Raw genomic sequence first — 23,272 nt, forward strand, 5'->3', positions numbered from 1 at the left:
TATTATAACAAAAGTTGACTTATTTTATTATGTGTCTGTACTTATTTTATTGTTATATTATGTGGTTTATAAACTGATAATATGTCCAAGCTCTGCCTACATGGAAGTATTCATGTACACATCTCCCACAGAGCACCGGACGGGGCCCATCACATGCGAATTACCAGGATACAACATCTTTCAATGGCTCAAAAAGGTTACGCAGGCCAGCCACTCCACTGCATTGGTTCCCGTCTGGCTGTGTCACTTGCATTATGACTTCATCACCCCTGAGAGAGGAGGAAGAGAAGGCAAAGAAAAACAGTTCGCACTCATCCGTCAATGTCCATCTCAAATTACTGCTCAACCAATCACTAGAGAGGATCAATAGGAAGCGGCTGGGCAGGTTGAAGGAGCTGGGGCTTTGAGATGAAAAGAAGAAGGGAGGTCTGGAGATGTCCACTGAAGACAGAAGAAGAAGTGATCAATGCAAGAAGATGGAGTTTGTCATTTAAAAAGAAGGAGTGAGATGTTTGGGTCCTCCCACCTGCTCTGAGCCATATATGAGGATAACACTCAGCAATCCAGCGCCTGCAACTTCAAGTGAAAAATACAGATAATTTCTTTCATGGGTGGATTATACTAAGTGTAAGAGCTTGAACAAGAGACACATTTTAAATGACAAGGTTAAAAGGTTACCACATCGCCAAAGCTGGAGTGTTTTTGTGGTTGTGTTTCTGTTTTGCAATAGTATCTATTTACAGTGGTCTAACGTGGGCACCAGGTTGAACTGGATACTGATGATGCATAGCAAATTTACGTAATTTTAATTCACTCTACTATTCAAAAACATAAATAGCTTTCTTATCTGGCTCTTTATGCCACATAGCTTAATCTTTCATATAGTTTGATTTCATAAAGCTGTTCACATATGACAGGAAGGATGATCTTTTTGACCATTTGAATGATAGTGAATGAAGGAGTTCACTGTTGTTTATGGTGTTAACATATGCAAACTAAAAAAAAACATGTTCTCACAATAAGCACATGAGTAGAAATTGATATCATGATATCCCTAGTACGCCAACAGCTCAGGACGCTGCTAAATAAGTCTCAGGTTCTGATGGAAACTTGGCAGGAGACATGTATCTGCTGTACGCTGTATTGACCACTAATAATAGGGAGTTGGCAGTTGGTCATGTTTTGCTTGATCGCTGTTAGTTAATCATACCTCTCCAATCCAATATCACTCTACAAGTGTTAGCATTTATAATAATCCTCGCACTAGCAATTACTTCCAATTTGCATAGATCAGTGGTGCACATTTAAAGGGCAGTCTTTAACCAGCACGTCTCTACACTGCTGTAATTGCATAGAGTTGTGGATGTATTGCTCCAGCCCACGCCTCCTCCACATTCAAAGTCACAGAGAGTGTCAGGCCTGACCCCTCTGCTCCTGTTGCACAAGCAGAGCAATATACACTCCAATGGCAGGCAGCTGTGTGTGTACAAACGGCTGATTAACTCAATAAGAAACAAAGATCTTTATTGGAACGCTGTGTGCAGTAATGGTTGCTTGATTGGAAGCCAGTGGTTGTATTGACAGGTGAAGTGGACTGATTAATGGAGGCTTAGTCCAGAAAGGATAACAGTCCTTCACATGGCTTATTTAACGCTAAAAGAGTGACGGATGGTTCACTGCTGAGTGTTCACTTAGACGCCTCTTCAGCACCATAATGGACCTTATTATGCACTAGGAACAAAACAGCCAATCTGCTTTTGTTTTGCAACATTGTAGTCCAATGTGAACCGGATCAAGCTGGGAATGTTCTAGTTGCAGGGTCAGGGTTTCTAGCAGTAATCGGCAATACCAGTAAGTTCTGATCCTGTACCAAATAATACTATGGTAAGTATTAAATTGCACTGGAGCTCCTCATATATATATATATATATATATATATATATATATATATATATATATATATATATATATATATATATATATATATATATATATATATATATATATATATATATATATATATATATATATATAGGCGTCACCCATCTTGATCTGATCTAAAAAATGTATTTATGTGCAGATAAACTACTGTAAAATATAACAATGTATTTCAAAAATTGTCAAAAACTGCATTTTGTGCCGCTTTTTGCATGAAAATTGATACTTTATGATAGCTCAGTCAGTATTGCGACATAGGTGCATAGACACAGAATATGTTTAATAAGATATTTATACGGAGGTAGTACGTGAGAGGTTATTGATTTACTGACAATTATACGAAGATAATCTTACATTTGCACCAGCCTCACCAATTATGACTATATATTAAAAGACAAGTTTAAATATTCAGTCTTAAGGTCAAAAAGGGGCTTTATTTTACAAGCTTAATACAAGATTTCCACAAGCGCTCCCCAATTGGCACAAAAATCCATTCTTTTAACTAGACATAATTAGTTTCTGGGCAGTAATTAATAACCTTAATTGTAATCCAAGGTCATGAACATGTAGACTTTTAATTTCTAAACTTGTATATGTTATATAAGTCTCGCATTGCCCCTTATAGCAACATCAGTATGAGCAACTGTCTGTTACGGCTGCTCATGCTAACTGTTTGACCTAAAGGGTTGAGTTTTTAAGTAGACCCCAAGCAGAAAAAGCCAGTGTGGTGTTATTCAAAACAAAGTGTGCAGAAAAGTGAACATAGACTATGAGTATTGTGTCTGTCATAGGGGTCAAAGGTCACTTGTTTGGGGCTTGGTTGAAGCTCTAGTTTCAATTCACGGATCAGAATAGCTCAAATTGACACCAGGACCCATCTGCCCACTGAATTAATCCTACACTCTCTTCCATTTGCCTGTTTTTTTGTTTTCTTTATCAGCTCCATCCATTTCTTTATTCATTCAGTTGACTTTTGAGAGGGGAGAGGTGACATGTCCCGGGGCATGTATGTGCGTTGTGTAAAAAAAACCAAAACAGTTATTTCATGTGTAACATTTGCAGACTGCAGGGTCACAGGCAGTTGTATTTTTTCACTCTCCCTCTTCTCTCTCTCCCTCTGTCTCTGTTAAATCGATTGTTTGTTTGTAGGGAGCTCAAATGAAGAAGCCGCATTCAGATCCGCGCTGGCAACGAGCTGAAACGCTGCTTGGGGGAAGAGGCAGGCAAAAAGCAGAGCGGCCTGCACCATCAGCGCTCCTGACCTTAGGGCCAGAGAGAGGGACGAGAGAGAGGGAGAGAGAGTGGGAGAAAGAGAGAGAGAGGATACAACCAAGCAGCCAGCACTGTTCACTGTGGAGCATGGGTCCATCTGCCCTGGCCCTCTGCTTAAGTGAGTGCAAATTAACCAAAATCAAACTTTTAAGGGTCAATATGAATTTGATATTTTCTGCATACCAAAGAGTGGTAATATTAGAAAGAATCTGTATGCTCTTTGAAAGGGTCGGTATGCTATGTTAATTTATTTGACTATTCTGCATGAGTGGCAAGCAAAAGGTGAGGATCCCTGATGAATAAAGGAAAAAAACAGGAAAACATTGACTGATAACTTGCATGACTGGCTCTGACTATCAAGTAATCAACATAAAGAAACAGCCTGTAATCCCAGAATGAGAGAAAAGGCTGTGCAAAGATGACACACTGACACATAGGGGGCAGCGTGGCTTGTTTTGCTGAGTGCTGGCTGCGTGTCTTGGGTCTCCCTCTTGCTCTGTCATTGGCAGCTCTGTGGAGTGGTGCTGGTGACTGTGGCACTGGAGCCCCACGGGGGTCAGCCATGTAAGGAACATAAAAGGCCAATTTAATTTAGCGCGTCCGCGGCTACAAAGTATTTTAATTCCGACAGCTGTGACTGAGGAGTTAATATTTGACTTGTCAGAAGTAGGGCTGAGGCCAGTGAATCATTGTAATTCTCATTAAGAGGCTCTCCCCCAGCAGCGCCCTAATGCAGAATAATGAAAGTCAAGACGGAGTGAGCTTCTAATGCCAGTTGAGGCCTATCTTTTAATATTCCCCTCTTGATGGATTAGGGAAGCGGGAAATTCATCTTGGATCATAGGGCCTAATTTAATAAGGGATCATTCCAGGAGTATTGCATTTTATAATAATGTCATTTAAAGTGTCGTCTTCCATTTTTACTGTCCCGTATGTATGCTTATATAATGGTGCCAGAGGGATGTGTTTTTACAGTGCTCACATCTCCACTGTGCCCCCTTAGACCACACTACCCTGAACACTGCATTACTCAAAGTCCCTTCTGGCTTCACTGTTTTCATTTCACATTTTCAGCTCATGGCCGACTGAGTGAGCGCTGTGAGAAGTTCAGTTACTTAAGCTCGCTGCTGTTTGCTCAAATTATTTGTAATAGTATTTAGAGAAAATAACTATGATATGAGAGTTGGGATTGTAAATATCACCCAAAGGAAATATTATAAAGATACATTACATTTGCTCCATCACAAGTGACTAAGAGGCACTCTCCAAGAAGCAGTGGTGCTATAATTATCCAGCCCACTCACAAAGAGAGGCTTTCACAGAATAAACAAATCTGACTAACATGAGCAAGTGTTGATGTTTGCAGAAGCATTCACATTACGAATTGTATTGTGAGGGAAAATATAGACCGAAAATTATGTACTAACAAAATTCAGAACCAGTGTGTTTATCATCACATATTTTGCTATACACACATAACATGTAATGAGTCTAAAGAAGGTTGTGTCAGTTATTACCATCACAAACACATGAGATTTTCATACGGAATAATCTAAACTTGAGAATATAGTTCAATTTATCTGCAATATGTAGCTCATTTTACATTCTGGCAACAACTAAATCTGGTATGTAAGAATCTTTTAAATCTGGTATGCAAGAATCATTTCAGGATGGAAAAAATACACATTCTTACATTATTTTATTGAACAAATGACTAAAATGTCTGGAGTGGTTTGGAGTCGAGTTCAGAGTTGGGAGGATGGAGTATTTTTATTTATATTTTGTTTAATTACCCTGGTTGAAAGTCTTTCTTATTCACATAAGACAACATTGAAAGCCATTTTTATTAGTTTTTAGTAATGCAAATTACAACCTAATTGATTTTTGGTAATTTTGTGTATCTTTTTTCTGTCTATTTATGTATTATGACTAAATACACTTCATACTTAAGGCCCAGGGTTACTTAGAAACGGCAGTGCCACCATTACCACAAACTGTACTTAAGTTTGTCAGTAGGAATTTGTTAAGATGGTCATAACTGAAGTGCATGTCATGTTAAAAGTATGTCTCCTGTCATCATGGAGATAACAGGCAGCCTCTCAAACTGCTGCAGCCTCACAAAGTGTTTCTCTTTAACGCTCTCATGTCTTTGACACCTCAGTCCATGAGCTTCTCCAACATACTTCTATCTGCTTTACACATACCACTGCTCTTATCCACTGATACTACTGACTTTGGGTTTCACTTCACTCCACTGCTCCTTACAACTAAAGCATAAGTATGTACATCATTATAAAATTAAAATAAAAAATATGTTGTGTTTTAGGATTGAGTCTATAATATCTATAAAAGAGACTACAGTGATTAATCATAACAATCATGACTAGTTGACTATTAAAATAATCATATTATATTAATATATTATATCAATCATAATTGTTATCTGGACTGTAAAACACCTTTTATAACAAAGACAATGGTATTATTAAATAAATGTCAACAATAGAATAAACTTTGTTATTAATAATACAATTAATTTTATATGATATATCTACAACACTTTAGTATCCATTTTCAACCTTTAATTTGTTAAAAATGTATTTTTTTATTCAGTGTACAACTGAAATAATTGTTTGACTCATCAACTGTTCAAAAAAAAAAAAAAAAAAAAGCGCTGACTAGTCAACTTCTAAAATAATGGTTTGTTCCACAGTGACCAACAGTGCTGCTGCTACTATTTTAGACCTTTAGACTAACTGCTGCAAACATGTATGAGTAAAGGTTTATTTTTACATAGGTCCTGACCAAGACCAGTGACATAATGACCTACCAGGATGATTTGAGCTACTGAGAAACTCTAAACAACATAGCAGTGCGGAGAGGAAGGAGCGCGACCATGGGCCAACTTGTGAGCTCTATTTTTACATCCCATTTGAGAATGAGATAGTGTCCTTCACTCACACCACCCATCGCGGAGAGGAGGCTAATGCAGGCCTATTTAATTAAACGTTGGCAGCTTGTTGAGCCAATCCAATACTCCCCCACAGTGGGGTCCTACCTCCACCCATGCCTCCTTTGGCCCCCATAATGCAGCTCAGTCAGCTCTAAGCATTTTGTCTGCCCTTCTCTCAGCTAGTGGCCCACTTAACCTGCAGATCCCAGTTGAACTTGACATGGGCCCCCCACCATTATACATTACCTATCATCTTATTAGCCAGTAATATAGTCTGTGAGTATGAGTGGCATGCTCGTGAGTATAACCCAGGAATAGCAACTTCCATGTACTCACCTATAAGGAGTAAATTACCATAGCAATGCAGCTGTCAATACTGTTGTATCAATGAGAGGACACAAGTGGCAAGATCAATAAAAACATCACAATGAGACGTTTAGGATGACAGGCGCTTCCCTGCTTTAAAATTCTAATACTTTTTAAGTGGTTGACCCTCTTCTCCCATAATACACTTCCTCAAAGACACAGAACTTGCTTAAACTTTTTGAATCACATTTCACAGTTGATAAAAGGATGGGCTGTTTGCACAAAGTCAAAATGACGTATGATAAATGATTGCACTTAGGCTGGGACAAATTCTTGTTACAGTATCTGCTTATGTTAAAATTTAATGAGCTTTTGGAGACTGGAAAACAGGCATTTTGTGCATCTGTAATTCATTTTATTTCTCCTCAGATTTAATATTTAAGAATGATTCATGTTTGAAATGTGCCCAAAGCATTCAACAGTCCTCTTTGCATGTTTTAAGCACAAAACATCAATCTTAGATCTTGTTAATTGCATTTTCGTCGTTAGGAGCTCCTTGAGTGGCATTCTATATAATAAACGAAGAGCTGTGTTCGTGTTTACAATTTCTTCAAATCAAAATCCAGAACATTCCTTATACAGTTATGTGTTTGTATGCGACTAACCAGTGAAAATTCTAACTAAATTGCATGAAGGACATCTATCATGGACTTGTATGTTTTCTGAAATCAGTGAGATGTATAGATATTTGGGCATCCACAGATTTATGACTGTATGTAAAACTCCTAACAGCTTATATGAGCGCAGAATTGGGTGTACACAGGTGATTGATGAGTACACTGAAAAGCAGCAGCTATTTTCCATCCCATCTAAACTTTTCCTTGACCACAGGCGTCTGTCGCCAGTTCAAGAGCACTTGAGTGTGGCTGACAGATATATAAATGGTTATAAATGTTCCCTGAGCACCATGTTGAAAAAGTGTTTAATGCTGAAGCGAATGATCCTGGACCTCCCTGGATTTAGCCACATTAAAAGGACACTTGAGCATCCCCACACAAATACAGGGTGATTGGTCTGCGTTTTTGTCATTGCATGATATTTGAAAATGACATTTTGTAAACTTCAGACGGTGTGAATACAATCAATATGAGATGAGTTAGGTCTGTGTTTCCCAAAGCCTTTTGTAATTTAAGATGTGTGTACAAACACTTGATGATTGAAAAGCAAGACCTCTATTATAGTCACACACAGATGATTGGATCTTACCAGCTTGTAACTACAGAGCACTGGGCCAAGTGGGCTGCAGTTACTCTCTCTTTTGGTTGTTTCTGTCAAATTCTTACACACTGTTCCCTCAGACCACAATCATAATACATACGTAAACCAACCTGCACAAAAATGCATACACAAGTCAGTGCATCTGCAAACACCAAATGTTTTTTTCAATGGAAACAATGCAAGCCTGTCAGAGTCACCAATACTCACAGATCACATACCCCCTTGTTATGTCTTCTACCAAGGCTGGGAGCTATACATTATTCTGTCGTCCTAATCTGCGAACCAGCTGCAAATGGAAATGAATTAATAACAAATAAAAAGCAGGCAGTGCATTGCACTGCAGCATGCCCCAGGGCACCTAAACAGGAAACAGTGAAACAATTAGACTTTTGTTTTGTTCTGACCTCTGTTTTGTTTTGTTCTACTTAGCTGTTGAACAGAATGAGCAGGGAATACCAAGTGTTTATCTGCAATCAGCACAGTAGAACATCTCTGGTCATAGCAGGGGTCGGATCTGAGTGAACACCCACTTTTTATTCTACAGTCAAATTAAATGCAGTGTTAACCATAAGTTGTGAATGCTGAAACGGCTGACTGCAGCCCACACTAGTGCTGTGGTTAGCCAGGCCTGCTCGGTGCCTATATGCAATAACAGGCAGCGATACAGCGTCCTAATTGCTGGTCTGAGTGCTACTGCAGGGAGTTTTCTGCAGGTTTCTTTACCACTTTCTCTCCATGTGATGTATTTGAAGTATGTCTTTTATCTGCTCCTGCTCCTGGTGGCTGTTGTCTTTGGTGGTGTGTGTGCGTCCTGCTCTCTGAGCTCCTCCAACATAACAAAAGCAGGCCCTTTGAGAGACAAGCATGAGGAGGAAACCTCCACATACATATATACATTTGTGCAAACTACCCCAGTACAGAAGAGTCAATCACAGGCGGCATGCAGAAAATGCATTTACTGTCATTATAAGTGCTCTGTGTGATTGTTGAACATGTCCTAATTTGATAAAAGGCCAGTGCGGGAAATGAGAGTAGTGTTTGTCTCAAGGGTTGTAGCTGGGTAAATATAGAAAGTAAGACAGCAGTTGATATGAAGGATAGGCATGCTCTATGACTCACAGGCATTCTATGAGCAAGTTATTTAGATTCATATGGGACCAAATAAGCCATTCAGTAAAAAGGCCATCCAATCAAAACACACTGTTGAATGATTCTGTGTGTCACATAGATCTGGAGTGTCTTTGTTTGGGACAGGGCAGAAGTCAGAGGGGCAGCAGCAGCAGTCTGGCTGGCTCCCGGCTGGCTGTGTGAGGATGTGTGTCTTAAGAGTGTGTTGAGAGGAGAGTGAGAGCGTGGCTCGTCTCCATGTCTAATCAGCAGAACACTTGTGTGTCCCCGTCTCATTGTCTCCTGGGCCCCTCAGAGTGGAGGCCCTCCACTCTGCAGCACACCTCAGGACATGCTGATAGATGCAGGCTCACTGCTCCAAACAAATGTACACAGCACATTTCAGGACACAGACAAAAATCACTGGAGTAAATTTGTATTATTGCTATCACCAAAAAGAGGATATGACTTTTAAAAGGTGACAAAGTGTAACCTAATGTATCAGATGTCAAATCAATCGCAGTTGCTTTGAGTCTTAAATGTGTATATTGACGTTGTCCCTTGTAGGTATACGCTGTAAGTTTTTCACTTACAGTATTCTACAGCAGACCTCACTGAGTCTGCTCTTTGATGGGACAGTTGGTGCATCCCGTCATTTCTCTACTCTTGCACATCCCAGTCAGTGTTTCAATCTCCTCCATTACTGGCGAGGCTTCCAATCAATAATTCAATAGTTTTGGCGTCTTAATCCAACCCCAAACAGTGAGACACATAAACCAATGCAGACTGTGTGAGCAGTATTAATTAATAGGTACAGACATTGCGTTTTGTGTGGAAATATCGGAAGGGTAATATGATTCCGATTCCTATAATAGGCTCTTGAGTCAGGTGCCTATTAAATGTTCAATAATAGGCGGTAAAAGTCAGGAAATTAATCTGGTGCCTTTTTAAATCAAGCGATAGATTCTCCGTTCTTCTCCAACAACACCATGCAAAACTTTCTTTTTTTTTTTTCTTTCTTTTTTTTTTTGATTGGTGAGATTGACTGGCCAGTCTCCAGACAGAGCATGACAGTGGAAAATTTTACCGCGAACCACTTTCATTTGACGTAGTAACCCATTATGGTTAGATCAACTCTTAATCTCGCAAAAAAAACTGGGAATGTGCCAAATGGATTTTTTATTACATTAGATTGTAGTTTAGGGAGCACAAATAGGCCTAGGTCTAGGCTATTTTCAAAAATACATTTAGCGCAGTTATCAAGCTTTTAATTAAGGCCATTAGTCCACAGTTAGGCAATTACGCACGTTTTTGTTTTATTTTATACGCGCTATCCAGTGGCCGTGCGTTTTATCTGCCTGTTGGCCTGTCCGTCTGCTTGTAGTGGAAATGAGCAGAGCTCCTCTCCAAACGCTCTATAACCAAACTATGAATAATGCATTGATTTGGAAGCGGAGCAGCAAGAGAGCCATGTTCCCCACTAAACGGGCCTGTCACCAGCGTGACGCTATCAAAAGCCTGACATCTACTGCCTAAATTATTAACATCCACGGCTTTGAGCGCGATAATAATAATAATAATAATAATAATAATAATAATAATAATAATAATAATAATAATAATAATAATAATAATAATAATAATAATAATATAGACTAATTAAGAAACGTAGTTTAATTTATTACAGGAAAGAAAACATTTTGTTTTGATGAATTCACGTTTCACAGAAAGTTGGACAAAAACAGTGAGATGAATTTTCTTCAGGAAATCGTGCCTCAAATTACTTCCACTGTTTTATAAAAACATTTACAATTCGAAACCACATGATCTTTAATACACATGAACAAAATAAAATGAACAATCCCGCGAGGCGTTTTGAAGCCACTAAATGATCAAAAATAACGTATGCTTTTGTGTGTATAAACATATTTTACACATGCCCGTACCGGTGCGTCTTGTTACTGGCCTGGGGCCTGGGATGTCTCGAGCAACCTCGTGAACGGGACTCGCCCTGACAGAAGGTCTTCACTGATCTGACATGTTAGTCGAGCAGAAGTGCTCCAAACAGGGCCATGGCCAAAGTTGAGCTGGGGGTAGCGGGGGGAGAGTAGGAGTAACACACACGCAGCGTCAGGCATAGGGCACACTCACTTTTTAGTTGGCCATAGAACGCAAACATTCGAAACACTGCATTTACCCTTCTCTGTTCAGTCACAGAGAAACTAATGAAAAAGACGAGGCCAGCCTCTATATCGATTCAATAAAACACCAATAACAATGTTTAAAGAAAACAAGTGCAGAATGGTTCGCCTGTTTGAGAAAGAGCCCATCGTCCAGCTGCATGTTCTCCTTCGGGCTGTCCCGGGCCCTCCGGCTGTGGGCCCATGGGACCACATAGGGACATGCTTTAACGTCCCATGAGTTCCAACAATTTATAGGCTACAGTTTGTTTCTTTTTTGTTTCATAAATAGCCTGTATATTTATACATATTACCATTGTCCTTCATTAGAAAGAAAACATAAATATGGTCCTTGGATAATTCTCTCAGTTGAGTCCTTGTGTGTAGCCTCTTCCTCGTGGTTATAGTCGTCACAGTCCCAGCGCGGCCGTGTGCTTTTTGGCCTTGAGCCTCAGATCTGCGATGCTCGAGTTCTTGCTGGTGTTCTTGGCCGCGGCGGCAGCGGCCACAACGGAGGCCGCAGAGGCCGACTCTGCCAGTGTGGCCAAAGGCAGTCCAAACGGTGGCGCGGGGAACATCATGTATGGCGCATGCGCTGCCAGGTGAGAGTGCAGGTGGTGTTGAGCGTGGGCCACGGCACTGTCCAGCTGCAGTTGCGCCTGCACCTGAAAGGAGAAGGGCGGCACGTTGCAATGACTATCCTACAGGACGAGACGCACGGATGGGGAGAAAAGGGGGAGAAGACGAGTTAACTTTGCAGTGGCTGTTTGGATGGGTCATCTAGGCCTATGTCTACTAGTTATATCATTTATTTCAAGGCTGTCTTAAAAATCCAGTTGTTTTAGGTTATACGGTCAATTTAACATTTATGCTGTTTTACAACTGAGTCCCTAAGAGAAATTTGCTTTGTTTCCCAAACCTAAATTATAAATCTTATAAATATCGTGTAGGTATTTACATGTCTCATCAGTGACTGACAGTGGCAAGGGTTATTAAACAGACTCTTGTTGCCCCTATATTAGAACTGGAGTTAGTGCATAGCTATTGGGCACAGGCAGTGCCAAGACAACAGTCAGGGGATTGGTGTGGTAATAGTACTAGACGCTTCAAAAGAACTTGCCTGTTGGAATGGCATCCGTAAAGCCCCCACGTTGACATATGGTGCTACACGACATGCTTCAAATTGATTCGCTGCTCCAATCAGCACACCTGATGAAAAAAGAAAACAAAACCTGTTGGTATTGACTTTTAAATAAAACCATAAACTAGTGAATTAACAACGGTCACTTTGGGCAGCACATTCATTGAATTATAATTATAACTGCGTAAAGAGGACATTTTAGCGTTTACTGTGCCTGCCTGTAACAATAATATTGTGGCAGATGAAAGGCATACCTTTATGAAGCTGGTTTTCTTGCTTTCTGCATTTGGCTCTTCTGTTCTGGAACCAAACCTGTAGGGATACAAATTAATTAGAGTCCCACTGATTGGCAGCTGCTTGTGAGGCCGTGCTGCTTCTTCTCCAAGTGACAACAAGCGCGGGAAAAAAAAAAATATCCCCAAGGAGCGCTGAAACATTAATGATGTTGCTTAACCCGGATTTTAATTATTACATTTAGTTTATGTATTACAACGAGGGAGCACGAGGGCTGCTGCAATCGGTGTCAGGGAAATAGTTTAAACGAAAGCAGTAGAGCCACAAAGGGTGACATTAAATTCTTGTTGGGTGAATAGAGCCCCCCTTGTTGAGATGTGCAGGGCTATCGGCCTATAATAAATAACCTTGTCAGCGTTGGTTTCATCTTTCTATAGATTTGTGTCCCCGAAGAGTTGAATGGACTCTCAGATATCGAATAGCAGCAAAGCTATTACGGTTTGGGACATCAGAGCAAGGCGATCTGAGAGCATCTCCCTCGTTCTCTTCCCATTTCTCTCTCATTAAATGACCGCTGAAATTAATTACCCTTATCAGCTGAAAATCCATGTCGGCGAAACGCTTAAATGCCTCGCAGTTGTGTGTAATCACTGCCATAACACGCGCACGCACAGAAATGCTCGCGTTTAAACCTACAAGCGTCAATTTCACAGTAATGCCTTGGAACCAACATTAAACGAAGTATAACTATGATAATCTTCTTTGGATTTCAAAGAAAAAGCTTGAGCCGAATTAGTCTACAATGCAACATGTCAATCTCCAGTCTCCCTTTACATCGGTCCAGTGCGCACATGGATTGAAATATCATATTGATTTGCCTGTCAACTGGTTTCATTTATTGACCACAACATTATGTCAATCGGAAGTCCTTTTGTGCATGCCTTCAGGTATAATTTATGACTATAATCACTGCCAAATCCGTTATTGATTGAGATTAAAAATAAAATAAAATAAACGCAATGCCCTTGTGTACATTGTGGCAGGTATGGCTGTAGAAGGAAAAGAGAGAGTTGCTTTTGATTTGGCCAGAAAATAAAACTATAATTTATGCAAATCCCTGTGCGCATGGGACACAGTGCGCTTTTTGGGGACATTCCAGATCGGGATGGGGGAGCCCTAGTTTCTGCTCTTTGTGGGGATTGTGGTTTATTTGTATGATGACAATGTTTAGGCCTGCATTTGTTACTTCTTCAGATTTACCGCATTGAGCATGTTCTTTTTGTGCGTAAAATAAGACTGCTTTCCAAACGGTTTAAAAAGCTAGCTGTATGGTAGTTCTGGACAGTTCTTTGGGCCAACATGCCACTGTACAAGCCCCTGGACTCCAGCCTCACAAGGTTTCTGCGCAGATGGTCCAACGATAACAGACCTGATAAACACATTCATTCCTTCTTAACATAATACCCTAAAAGTGAACACTGCCCGTTGTTGTTATGACACAGTCTGGGGTTCAAATAGAGAAAATCAAAACAACAAGCTGTGTAAGAAAATTGCTCTTAAAAATTAAACTCTTGTAAGAAAAGCAACTATTCAAAAATATAGTAGTCACTTAACACATGTTCAGCAAGGCTATAAGCATTTGTACATTTAGGAAGACGTTTTGTAAAATAAATGGTTCTAATAAAAATAATCAAAAACATATGCTGCCACTATTTACTGTGAACATTTTGGTAAAACAAAATAAATTATGAGGCAATTATTTTGTTGAAATTATCCCACGAACAAGACGTAAAAACATTGTTTTTAATATTTTAATTATTTACTGGGAATTGCATACCTGTACTCGGGCCTCTGATAGTCCTAGCCGTTGGCTCAGCTCCTCCCGCATGAAAGCGTCCGGATAGTGCGTTTCATCGAATAGTCGCTCCAGTTCGTTAAGTTGCTCCAAAGTGAAGTTAGTCCGACTTCTCCTCTGTTTGATTTTAGTCTGTGTTTCGTCCTCAATTGGTTTGGAGTCCTCTTTTCTGTCCTTTATGTCCGTATTGCCTGCGTGAAACGGTAAACATAAAAATATTTACACTGCTAAGAACATTTTTCTCCATTCATTTTCTTTAATTCTGTGCGTAATTTGACGATAAACCCAATCCCGGTCTTTAAATGTACAATGTCAAGCCAATACAAAGCAAAAACGTGTGCCCTCACATCCCTCAAATATCACACAACTATCAGACCACAGATGTTTTGTCGAGCTACATAAAGCTCTTTAATAATTAACCGCTTATAAATATGTAACGCTGTGCCCACTGCTGGATGTCTCATAACTGCCGTTCCCTTTTCAAAGCGCACTGCTCTTTTTACACTTCGAGGTTCCTGAAAATTTTGTCCGTTACGCACAAAAAGCAATGCCTGTGGACATGTAAACCAATACGACCTTTATATCAATATGATAAGATTATTATAGCAATTTGGTCTTGCCGCAGAAATGCAATCACAATAACTCTATATTTGAGGGATTAATTAATCCCAAAATATTGATATTAATTTAGAACTAGGTGCATGCGTAGATAACATTTTGTACAGTGTATTCTTCAGATTTGTATTCAGTCCTTACAACACGCGCTTCACACCTGAGAGCAGACGTGTACGCAGACATAAGCTCGTTTACACGTTTGCACTGACGTGTGTGTCAGCTTTAGAAGCGCGTATCGCATAGATTTTTATTTGACATGAAAAAAAAAAATCCGACAAATCATTTGACTAAAAAAATTAAATCGTAAGAAGCATTGATACTCTCTGTGTATTCGGAATAATCGGCACTATACGCACGATGAGTTTGCAGTATACCACCAAAGCTGGGAATTGTACCTTTCTAAATTGTATACAAATAAATAGTTACAACATCACCACAGTAAATTACTTCATTAGGAAAAATGTTGTTTTGTTTATTGAACAATATGTTGAGGTAACTCTAACTTGGGAGAACTGTGATAATTTCTTGTTTAGCATACACACACCCCAAAATAAAAATGTTAGTTTTTGAATGTTCTGCTAGTGCTAAGAGTGCCCAAGATCAAAGCATGCACATAATGTGTAATCTAAAAGCCTTACCGTCTATGAGTTTAGGGCTCCCTGTGTCCCTGATTCTTTCCGGGCCGAGCATGTCCGTTTCTCTTCCTGGTGAGAGCGCAACGTTTCGGCTGACAACTGCTCCTGTTACCGCTTCTTCTCGACTCCCGGGCTCAACTGTTAAAGACTCCCTGCTCCCAGCGCGCGCCGAGCCGGTCTCCAGCACCTCCCTGTAGGTTATCACCTCCTTCTTTTCCTTCACTTTCTGATCGAAAGACTTGGACACAAAAGCGGTGAGCTCTTCCATCACTGCTTTCCCTCCTCGTTAGAAAGAAGACACACTCACCACTCTCCTCTCCCTTTTTCTCCTCGACAGCTTTTAAGACATCAATAGTGTGGTTCGTTTTTAAGTCGACCCCTTAGAAATGAGGCGAGGAGGTTAGGTGATGCTGCTGCCAACTCTGGGGATAGGTAAAACACATGTAAAGCAGTATCTTCTTAGCCAATTCCTCCTCCTTTGGATGCGGAGTTGGGAACCTGCTGGTGAACCTCTATTGAAGTCACAGTATTTATACTTTGCGGTGCCTTGCCCCCTTGATCCGTGCAAATTACCTCCCCTCAGGATGCCGGGATGAGCCCCCCTTCCCCTCCGCTGATAGGAGTGAGAGAGGGACTGAGAGAGAAAGAGAGAGGGAGCTTTAAACAAGCTTTACGCAGCGTCGCCGCTATTGGTCATTAATCCGAGATTGACAAGAGGGACTAATTAATTGAATTAAGCGCTCATTCGTTGCTATTGTCCTGAGTTAGTTTTCCAAACACCCGAGAGATGGCCATGGATCTCTTTTTTCTTCCTCTCTTCGACCGTCTCTCACTCAGCAGGGGTGGGGCTTAAAAATGGGAAAATGACACGAAAGGGGAGCACATGTTTTGAAGAGTGGTTCCTCAGTATCTCTCTGTGATCCGGGGGTAAAAGAAGACACAAGGATGACACGGGGCAGTGAGCAGCTGGGACGGGATGCAAGAGCAGTCAGTCGCGCAGCTTTGGGGAAGTACGCGTCTGCATAGGCTGTTTGGCTTCAGTCCTACTCGTGCATGGCGTGGACATTTTGCTTCGGGCCTATTAATTGAACCTATTAAAATAATTTGCATGCCAAAAAACTTTTATCTTTATAAACTTATTTAGGCTACTTCTTGAATTGATAATAATAATAATAATAATAATAATAATAATAATAATAATAATAATAATAACGTTATTATTATTATTATTATTATTATTATTATTATTATTATTATTATTATTATTATTATTATTATTATTATTGGATATTTCAAATGTTTATGGGTTAAAAGCGCAAATCCCCAATGCTGTTGCTGAAAACGTTTCATTTTAGTGCGATGTTGCCATGGTTCATCAATTAACGCTTTAATATCTCATTGCATTTAGGCCTATATTAACGCAAATATATCAAGAGTGGTGTATACCTAAAGGCATAGCCAACTGGTGTAATGTGTAGCAATCATAAGAATCTAAAAATGCAAAACAGGATTCAGGGTTTTTGTAAGATATGATAAATGATCAAAAAGGCCTAAAAGATGGTTACCCAATGCTCTCAAACAGCTGTAGGTCTACATATCAGTCTATAAATAAATTCATTTATTTGGCCTATATTAGTCTAGTTATGGGCAGCCTGGGCCTACTTTACAGTTTTTTTTAATCAACAACCTTTCCAATTAAGTTGATGCAAAAAAGGTCACACAGATATCGCCTTCTCTTACAGCTCATCGCCATGCTAAACATTGGACTATGAGATTGTCCATGATGCTGTAGGTCTGTAAATCGGCAATGCCAGTATCTTATAAAAACAATACAAATGTCTCAGGAGGCCTACCGAGCAGTTTGCGCTGCACTAGTCATTCACTAACCCATGTTCTCACACTTTTGCCACTGCTGCCCTGGGGCCGACTGACGGTGACTGGCTGTCAATACGCGACAAAGACCTTGGTCGCCACTCCAATGTTATGTCAATACACAACCTCGTTAATAGGCTGACTGCACTGGTCAGAGCTGAGATTGAATCGTCAGTCCTTGGGTTATGAGTTATTAATTAAAAAAATAACAAAATAACTAAAGCACATGCCACATTTGTATTTGGTTATTATGCTGAAGTAGGCAAATGGTCCCTGCGCGTCCTGAGTCGAGCAGACACATCCATTGCTCTGTGCTCGATTGCAATGCATGGGCTCGTCTATCGATGTTTCTCGCCTGATTCGTCTTGTAAGTTGAGCATGTTGTGGACTGGGTTTTATATGACAATTTGAAAGGTGAGCAGTGGTATTTTACTATTGTGAATATAATAATGCATTGCCTTAGCCTTTTTGTTTTTCATGAGTGTTATTTTAAAGGGAGAGACCGAACTGCAGCAGCCGCGCATGACTCGAAATGTGACTGTTTAATGTTCGTATCTAGCCACAATGCTAGCAGCTGGTTGCTACATTTTCAATGAAATATTACCATGCCTTATCTTTTTGGTTAGGTTTCTGTGATCACGTAACCTAATGCCCAATGATAAGATTTATGAATGCCGTTAATCAAGTACGAGTTTTGTGTTTTTTAGATTTGGGAGTCATAGCTTATTCGTAGTCATGTTGATTACACTATCACACAGGCTAGCATAATAAAGCAGCATGGGTCGCCGCTCGTCTGATAGTGATGATGACAGTCGGAGCAGACGAAAGAGAAAACAACGTCGCCGTTCGTCTTCTTCCTCGTCCTCCTCGTCCTCCTCCCGCAGGGTGAGCTCCAGCCGCAGCCAGAGGTCGACCCGCAGGAGCCGCTCCAGAGACAGAGACAGAGACAGAAACAGAGACCGGGACAGAGACAGGAGGTGAGTCTGATCTGAACCAAGACTTGGAAGTTGTAACCTTATAAATCCTACTGAACTCAGCATTTAGCGTAGGGTTTTTTGGGTTTCGGTGTGCAACAAGTCACGATTAACTTTACAATAAATAAGACTAATAATTGGTTTAATTATGCGTTTTGCCATTTAATTAATAATGCAGGCAATCTTAGGTTGAAACATGTTAAATCAACGTTTGCCTTGTACACTTGCCTCTCTTTTGGGCCCTATCCACTCACATGACAGGCATGGCTGTGGATTACTAGGGAGAAGTAGGTGAATGAAACAACTTGTGAATGTCACAATATACATTTCTAGAGGTACAATTACTGTGGGAAGAAACAAAACCATTTTATTATGAATATGCATTATTACTGACACCATAACAAAAGATAATCAAATATTGATTTCATCATTCCTCTGTTATGAAATCAAACTTGAATGAGTCAGATAAATAACTTAAATTTATCTTATAGTGTTTAATCAAACTTGCTATATGGCATAATTAATTTGTCATAAACAGGCAGACAAAAAGTACTTTAGGTCTACTTTTTTGGAATATAGTTTGAATTATCAAGATTCTCACAATTATAATTTTTTAGTACTTAAGATTATATCATGACCTGAATGAAGGCCATTATCAATTAACCGGAAAAACCCGACATCCATGGTTGAACAAAAAAAGTTCTAGATTAAATACTGTTAGAAATGTACTTGTGCTCATTATTATTCATCTGTGCCTTGCTGCACACTATCATAAACAATGATTTGTGAGGTTTGTTTAGAAATTAGATGCTACTCCATGCTACACCAAAAAGCCCCTATGCAGGAGCTGTGGGGCATCCTGCATGACTCTACAGCTTTTAGCTTATTCAAATCTTTAATATTGCAATGTTGTATTTGGCTTTGAATCGCATTTTCAGAATGCATGTTTGCTTTTGAGGTGAGGTGTGTCTATTATAAATGGATTAACATATTATGTGGTTACTCTTCTGGAGATTTTGTTGGCTTTTTCCTGGATACATCTTTTTGTCATTGGAATCAGCCAACCACTTAACATGATGGCCTTCTCCTTGGGTGTTGCAGGCGGAAAAGACGTTCCAGCAGCAGTTCATCTCACAGTTCATCGCGCAGGAGGCGGAGCCGCAGTGCAGACAGGGATAAAGGAAGAAGCCATCGGTCACACAGGTCACGCAGCCGAGACAGAAGGTATCACACACATGCTTCTTACATTTCCACTATTCTTGAGCAAAATATGTTTTCCTAACAATGCCTGAATATAATATATACCTGCAATATCTTGTTCGGCTGAAAATTTGTAAAAACTATTTTTGTAACCATAAATCATCCTGTTAATATTTTGTATGTTGATTATACATTGGTTTTATGCTGCATAGCCTTTTATTCCATTGCAAACTTTTGCAATCAGATTTAAAGTATTCTGACCCCCTTTATCTTGATGAATGAATTTTGGATTTCTGGATAGCAAAAAAGAGGAAACAATATAAAGGCATGGATTTAAAATCCATTTTAATCTTTTCATGTTTTTTATGCGTAGTTTATTTGTAATTATTAGTAATAGCCTACCAATTACCCATAGATTTTGTGAACAGATGCTTTCAGAATGCACACACATTCACAGCACAGAGCCACCATGATCAGAAATCTCTTTCAGAAACATAAAGCAGACTGTGTGTGGTGGCCCCTGTCATTAGCATTACTAATCTGCCGTTAATGAACTAGTAAACTATGGTTCTGCTAAATCCCTCTCATGCACACATGCACGGCACCAACAGTGAAGAAAAGGTATAAAATATGCACACACAAGGCCCTTTGTTTACTTATACAGCTGCAGGGAAGAGCAGACATGGTTTTAATCACTAAGGCAAATGGGTAAGATCTTCATTAGAAGGATGAAAGGTACTATGACTCATAAATCCTTAACACTTATAATATGTTAAAACAGTTTCATGGTGTGTACAGTACACAACTGATTTATTTTAAAAATCCGGATCCATAGACATTACATGCTTTCTGCCTACTCTCAGCGGTATATTTGCACAGCGGCAACAGTGATTAAAACATCCGTTACAAATGGCATTGCTGATGTGGTGTAAGATGAAAGGTGGAGGGGATTTGGAAGATTTAGGAGTACAGTGGATGACATTGGTGTTTACAAATGCTGCTCTGTGATTAGCAGGGCCGCGTTGTGTAATCGGCTTAGCTTTAAGCAATGAGCAGGTGGGTTTGCTGGTGTTTGGTGCTGCAGATTTTCTCTGTGTTTATGATAGTGGGTTGGTAGATGGAGGAGGGTGTTAAATGCTGCACTAAGTCGGACTTTTGGCTATTTAGATTGTGTGTTATTGTAATATGCCTTGGTAAAGGCCTTTCTTTTTTTTTTCTATTTTTGCAACGTTTTTGTTTATCATTTTCTTAAAGCTGCAACCATATTGATTTTAGCTAAGAATTTGGCAACCCAAAGAATACAAAATTTAAACATAACTTACTTTAACATTATGTAAACTGCAAATTCTGAATAAATCATCACAATATGATGGCACATACACTCACCTGAAGGATTATTAGGAACACCATACTAATATGGTGTTTGACCCCCTTTCGCCTTCAGAACTGCCTTAATTCTATGTGGCAATTATTCAACAAGGTGCTGAAAGCATTCTTTAGAAATGTTGGCCCATATTGATAGGATAGTATCTTGCGGTTGATGGAGATTTGTGGGATGCACATCCAGAGCACGAAGCTCCCGTTCCACCACATCCCAAAGATGCTCTATCGGGTTGAGATCTGGTGACTGTGGGGGCCATAGTAGTACAGTGAACTCATTGTCATGTTCAAGAAACCAATTTGAAATGATTCGAGCTTTATGAAATGGTACATTATCCTGCTGGAAGTAGCCATCAGAGGATGGGTACATGGTAGTCATGAAGGGATGGACATGATCAGAAACAATGTTCAGGTAGCCCGTGGCATTTAAACGATGCCCAATTGGCACTAAGGGACCTAAAGTGTGCCAAGAAAACATCCCCCACACCATTACACCACCACCACCAGCCTGCACAGTGGTAACAAGGCATGATGGATCCATGTTCTCATTCTGTTTATGCCAAATTCTGACTCTACCATTTGAATGTCTCAACAGAAATCGAGACTCATCAGACCAGGCAACATTTTTCCAGTCTTCAACTGTCCAATTTTGGTGAGCTCGTGCAAATTGTAGCCTCTTTTTCCTATTTGTAGTGGAGATGAGTGGTACCCGGTGGGGTCTTCTGCTGTTGTAGCCCATCCGCCTCAAGGTTGTGCGTGTTGTTGCTTCACAAATGCTTTGCTACATTCCTTGGTTGTAACGAGTGGTTATTTCAGTCAACGTTGCTCTTCTATCAGCTTGAATCACTCGGCCCATTCTCCTCTGACCTCTAGTATCAACAAGGCATTTTCGCCCACAGAACTGCCGCATACTGGATGTTTTTCCCTTTTGACACCATTCTTTGTAAACCCTAGAAATGGTTGTGCGTGAAAATCCCAGTAACTGAGCAGATTGTGAAATACACAGACCGGCCCGTCTGGCACCAACAACCATGCCATGCTCAAAATTGCTTAAATCACCTTTCTTTCCCATTCTGACATTCAGTTTGGAGTTCAGGAGATTGTCTTGACCAGGACCACACCCCAAAATGAATTGAAGCAACTGCCATGTGATTGGTTGTTTAGATAATTGCATTAAGGAGAAATTGAACAGGTGTTCCTAATAATCCTTTAGGTGAGTGTAGATAGGTCATGTTAATGAATAATTTCCTACAGGTCCTACTAATAGAATCCTCAACTTTACAAAAACTCTTATGTTCATTGTGCTGTCTCTACCACAGCTGGACTTGTTGTAAGCCAGGCTGGAGTGTGCTGTACAGGTGCTGTTGGAGCTATTAGTCAGCGATGTGTGAATGAGGCCAAGAGAGCGAGTAGAGAGGCAAGCTGATGGATCAGAGGAGGATTGAGTGGACAGGACTTCATGATTGATACACAGTAAGGATATGAGGTGCTGCGTGCCACCACCATCCCCATCACCACCATCCCCATCACACTAACCCAGCCTCACCTCCAGAATATGAAAAGAGCAGTGAAGAGAGAGGGAGACGGAGCGCCCTGACCACTCAGAAGAAAGCGCAAGGCAACAAGAAGATACAGTTGAATGGAAGTGCAAAGTGTGGATCTGATGAGCTAGTGCCAGTGGAGAAGCTAGGGCAAACCAAAGAGGGGAAATGGAGAGGAAAGTCTAATGGACAAAAGGAGTTTGGAGAGCAGATAGGCCAAAGATTAAGGAATTATTCAAAAAAAAGGTGAGATTATGTGCATCCAAAAACTGCACATGTACAAGATTGGGAGCAAAGTGGAACACCAAGGGTTGACTGGGAGGGATATTACCATCTTTTCAATCTTTTCTGTATAAATAAAAAATCAATAGATGCCCAAAGTCAGAATAATGCTCCATCAGGTGTTTACCATTATTGTTACTTCATTCTGTTCTTTCTCTCTGCGATTTTCCTAGATCCCAATCAGAGCAAGGCCAGGTCCCCCAGAGGCAGTCAATCTTGCCCCGAAATGTAAAACAGACAAGAGGAGCAGATTACCTATTTGCCATTAATGTTTATTCTCTTTGATGTGAGCAGGCATACTGGGCCGCATCGCTGTGTGTGCGTGCTCTTCCCTGTGTGTACGCTGGCACCGGAGCATCATGTGTGGGGCCTGATTGAGTGTATGCGAGCGTTTGCAGATTTGTGCGCGTGCATGTTCGCACGGGGGGCGGGCGTCGCAGCTCAGTCCACTGGGGCAGAGCAGCGTTCAGTGATCTGAGGTGTTCCCGGTTCAACAAAAAGCGCTCATC

At 40.3% G+C, this 23,272-nt stretch overlaps 2 protein-coding genes across 5 annotated transcripts in view; one reads left to right on the forward strand and one right to left on the reverse strand.

Annotated features, from left to right (window-relative positions):
• Positions 1–650: 650 nt before the first annotated feature.
• rsrc1 (arginine/serine-rich coiled-coil 1) overlaps positions 651–23,272 on the forward strand; it is a 100,072-nt gene continuing 77,450 nt past the window's right edge. Inside the window, exons 1-3 of one of the 3 annotated variants that reach the window (XM_055226013.1) lie at positions 651–673; positions 18,145–18,363; positions 19,462–19,584. In XM_055226013.1, the coding sequence (XP_055081988.1) occupies positions 18,164–18,363; positions 19,462–19,584 (323 nt within the window). In that variant the 5' untranslated portion in view covers positions 651–673; positions 18,145–18,163. Of the gene's footprint in view, positions 674–17,676; positions 17,801–18,144; positions 18,364–19,461; positions 19,585–23,272 lie in introns of those variants that run through there. The other 2 variants (XM_055226014.1, XM_033977701.2) reach the window with 2 other exon arrangements.
• Positions 10,516–16,100, reverse strand: shox2 (short stature homeobox 2). Of its 2 annotated transcripts, none has more exons than XM_055226015.1 (5): positions 15,518–16,100; positions 14,247–14,455; positions 12,430–12,487; positions 12,155–12,243; positions 10,516–11,699 (listed from the first exon to the last, which is right to left on the reverse strand). In XM_055226015.1, exons 1-5 carry the CDS (start codon positions 15,780–15,782, stop codon positions 11,445–11,447), a joined length of 876 nt encoding a protein of 291 aa, XP_055081990.1. In that variant the 5' UTR covers positions 15,783–16,100; the 3' UTR covers positions 10,516–11,444. The 2 variants fall into 2 exon arrangements, with proteins under 2 accessions (XP_055081990.1, XP_033832979.1); XM_033977088.2 differs by having other exon boundaries at positions 10,516–11,735; positions 15,518–16,037.

This window comes from Periophthalmus magnuspinnatus, chromosome 13, assembly GCF_009829125.3.
Source record: "Periophthalmus magnuspinnatus isolate fPerMag1 chromosome 13, fPerMag1.2.pri, whole genome shotgun sequence".
Lineage (NCBI taxonomy): Eukaryota > Metazoa > Chordata > Actinopteri > Gobiiformes > Gobiidae > Periophthalmus > Periophthalmus magnuspinnatus.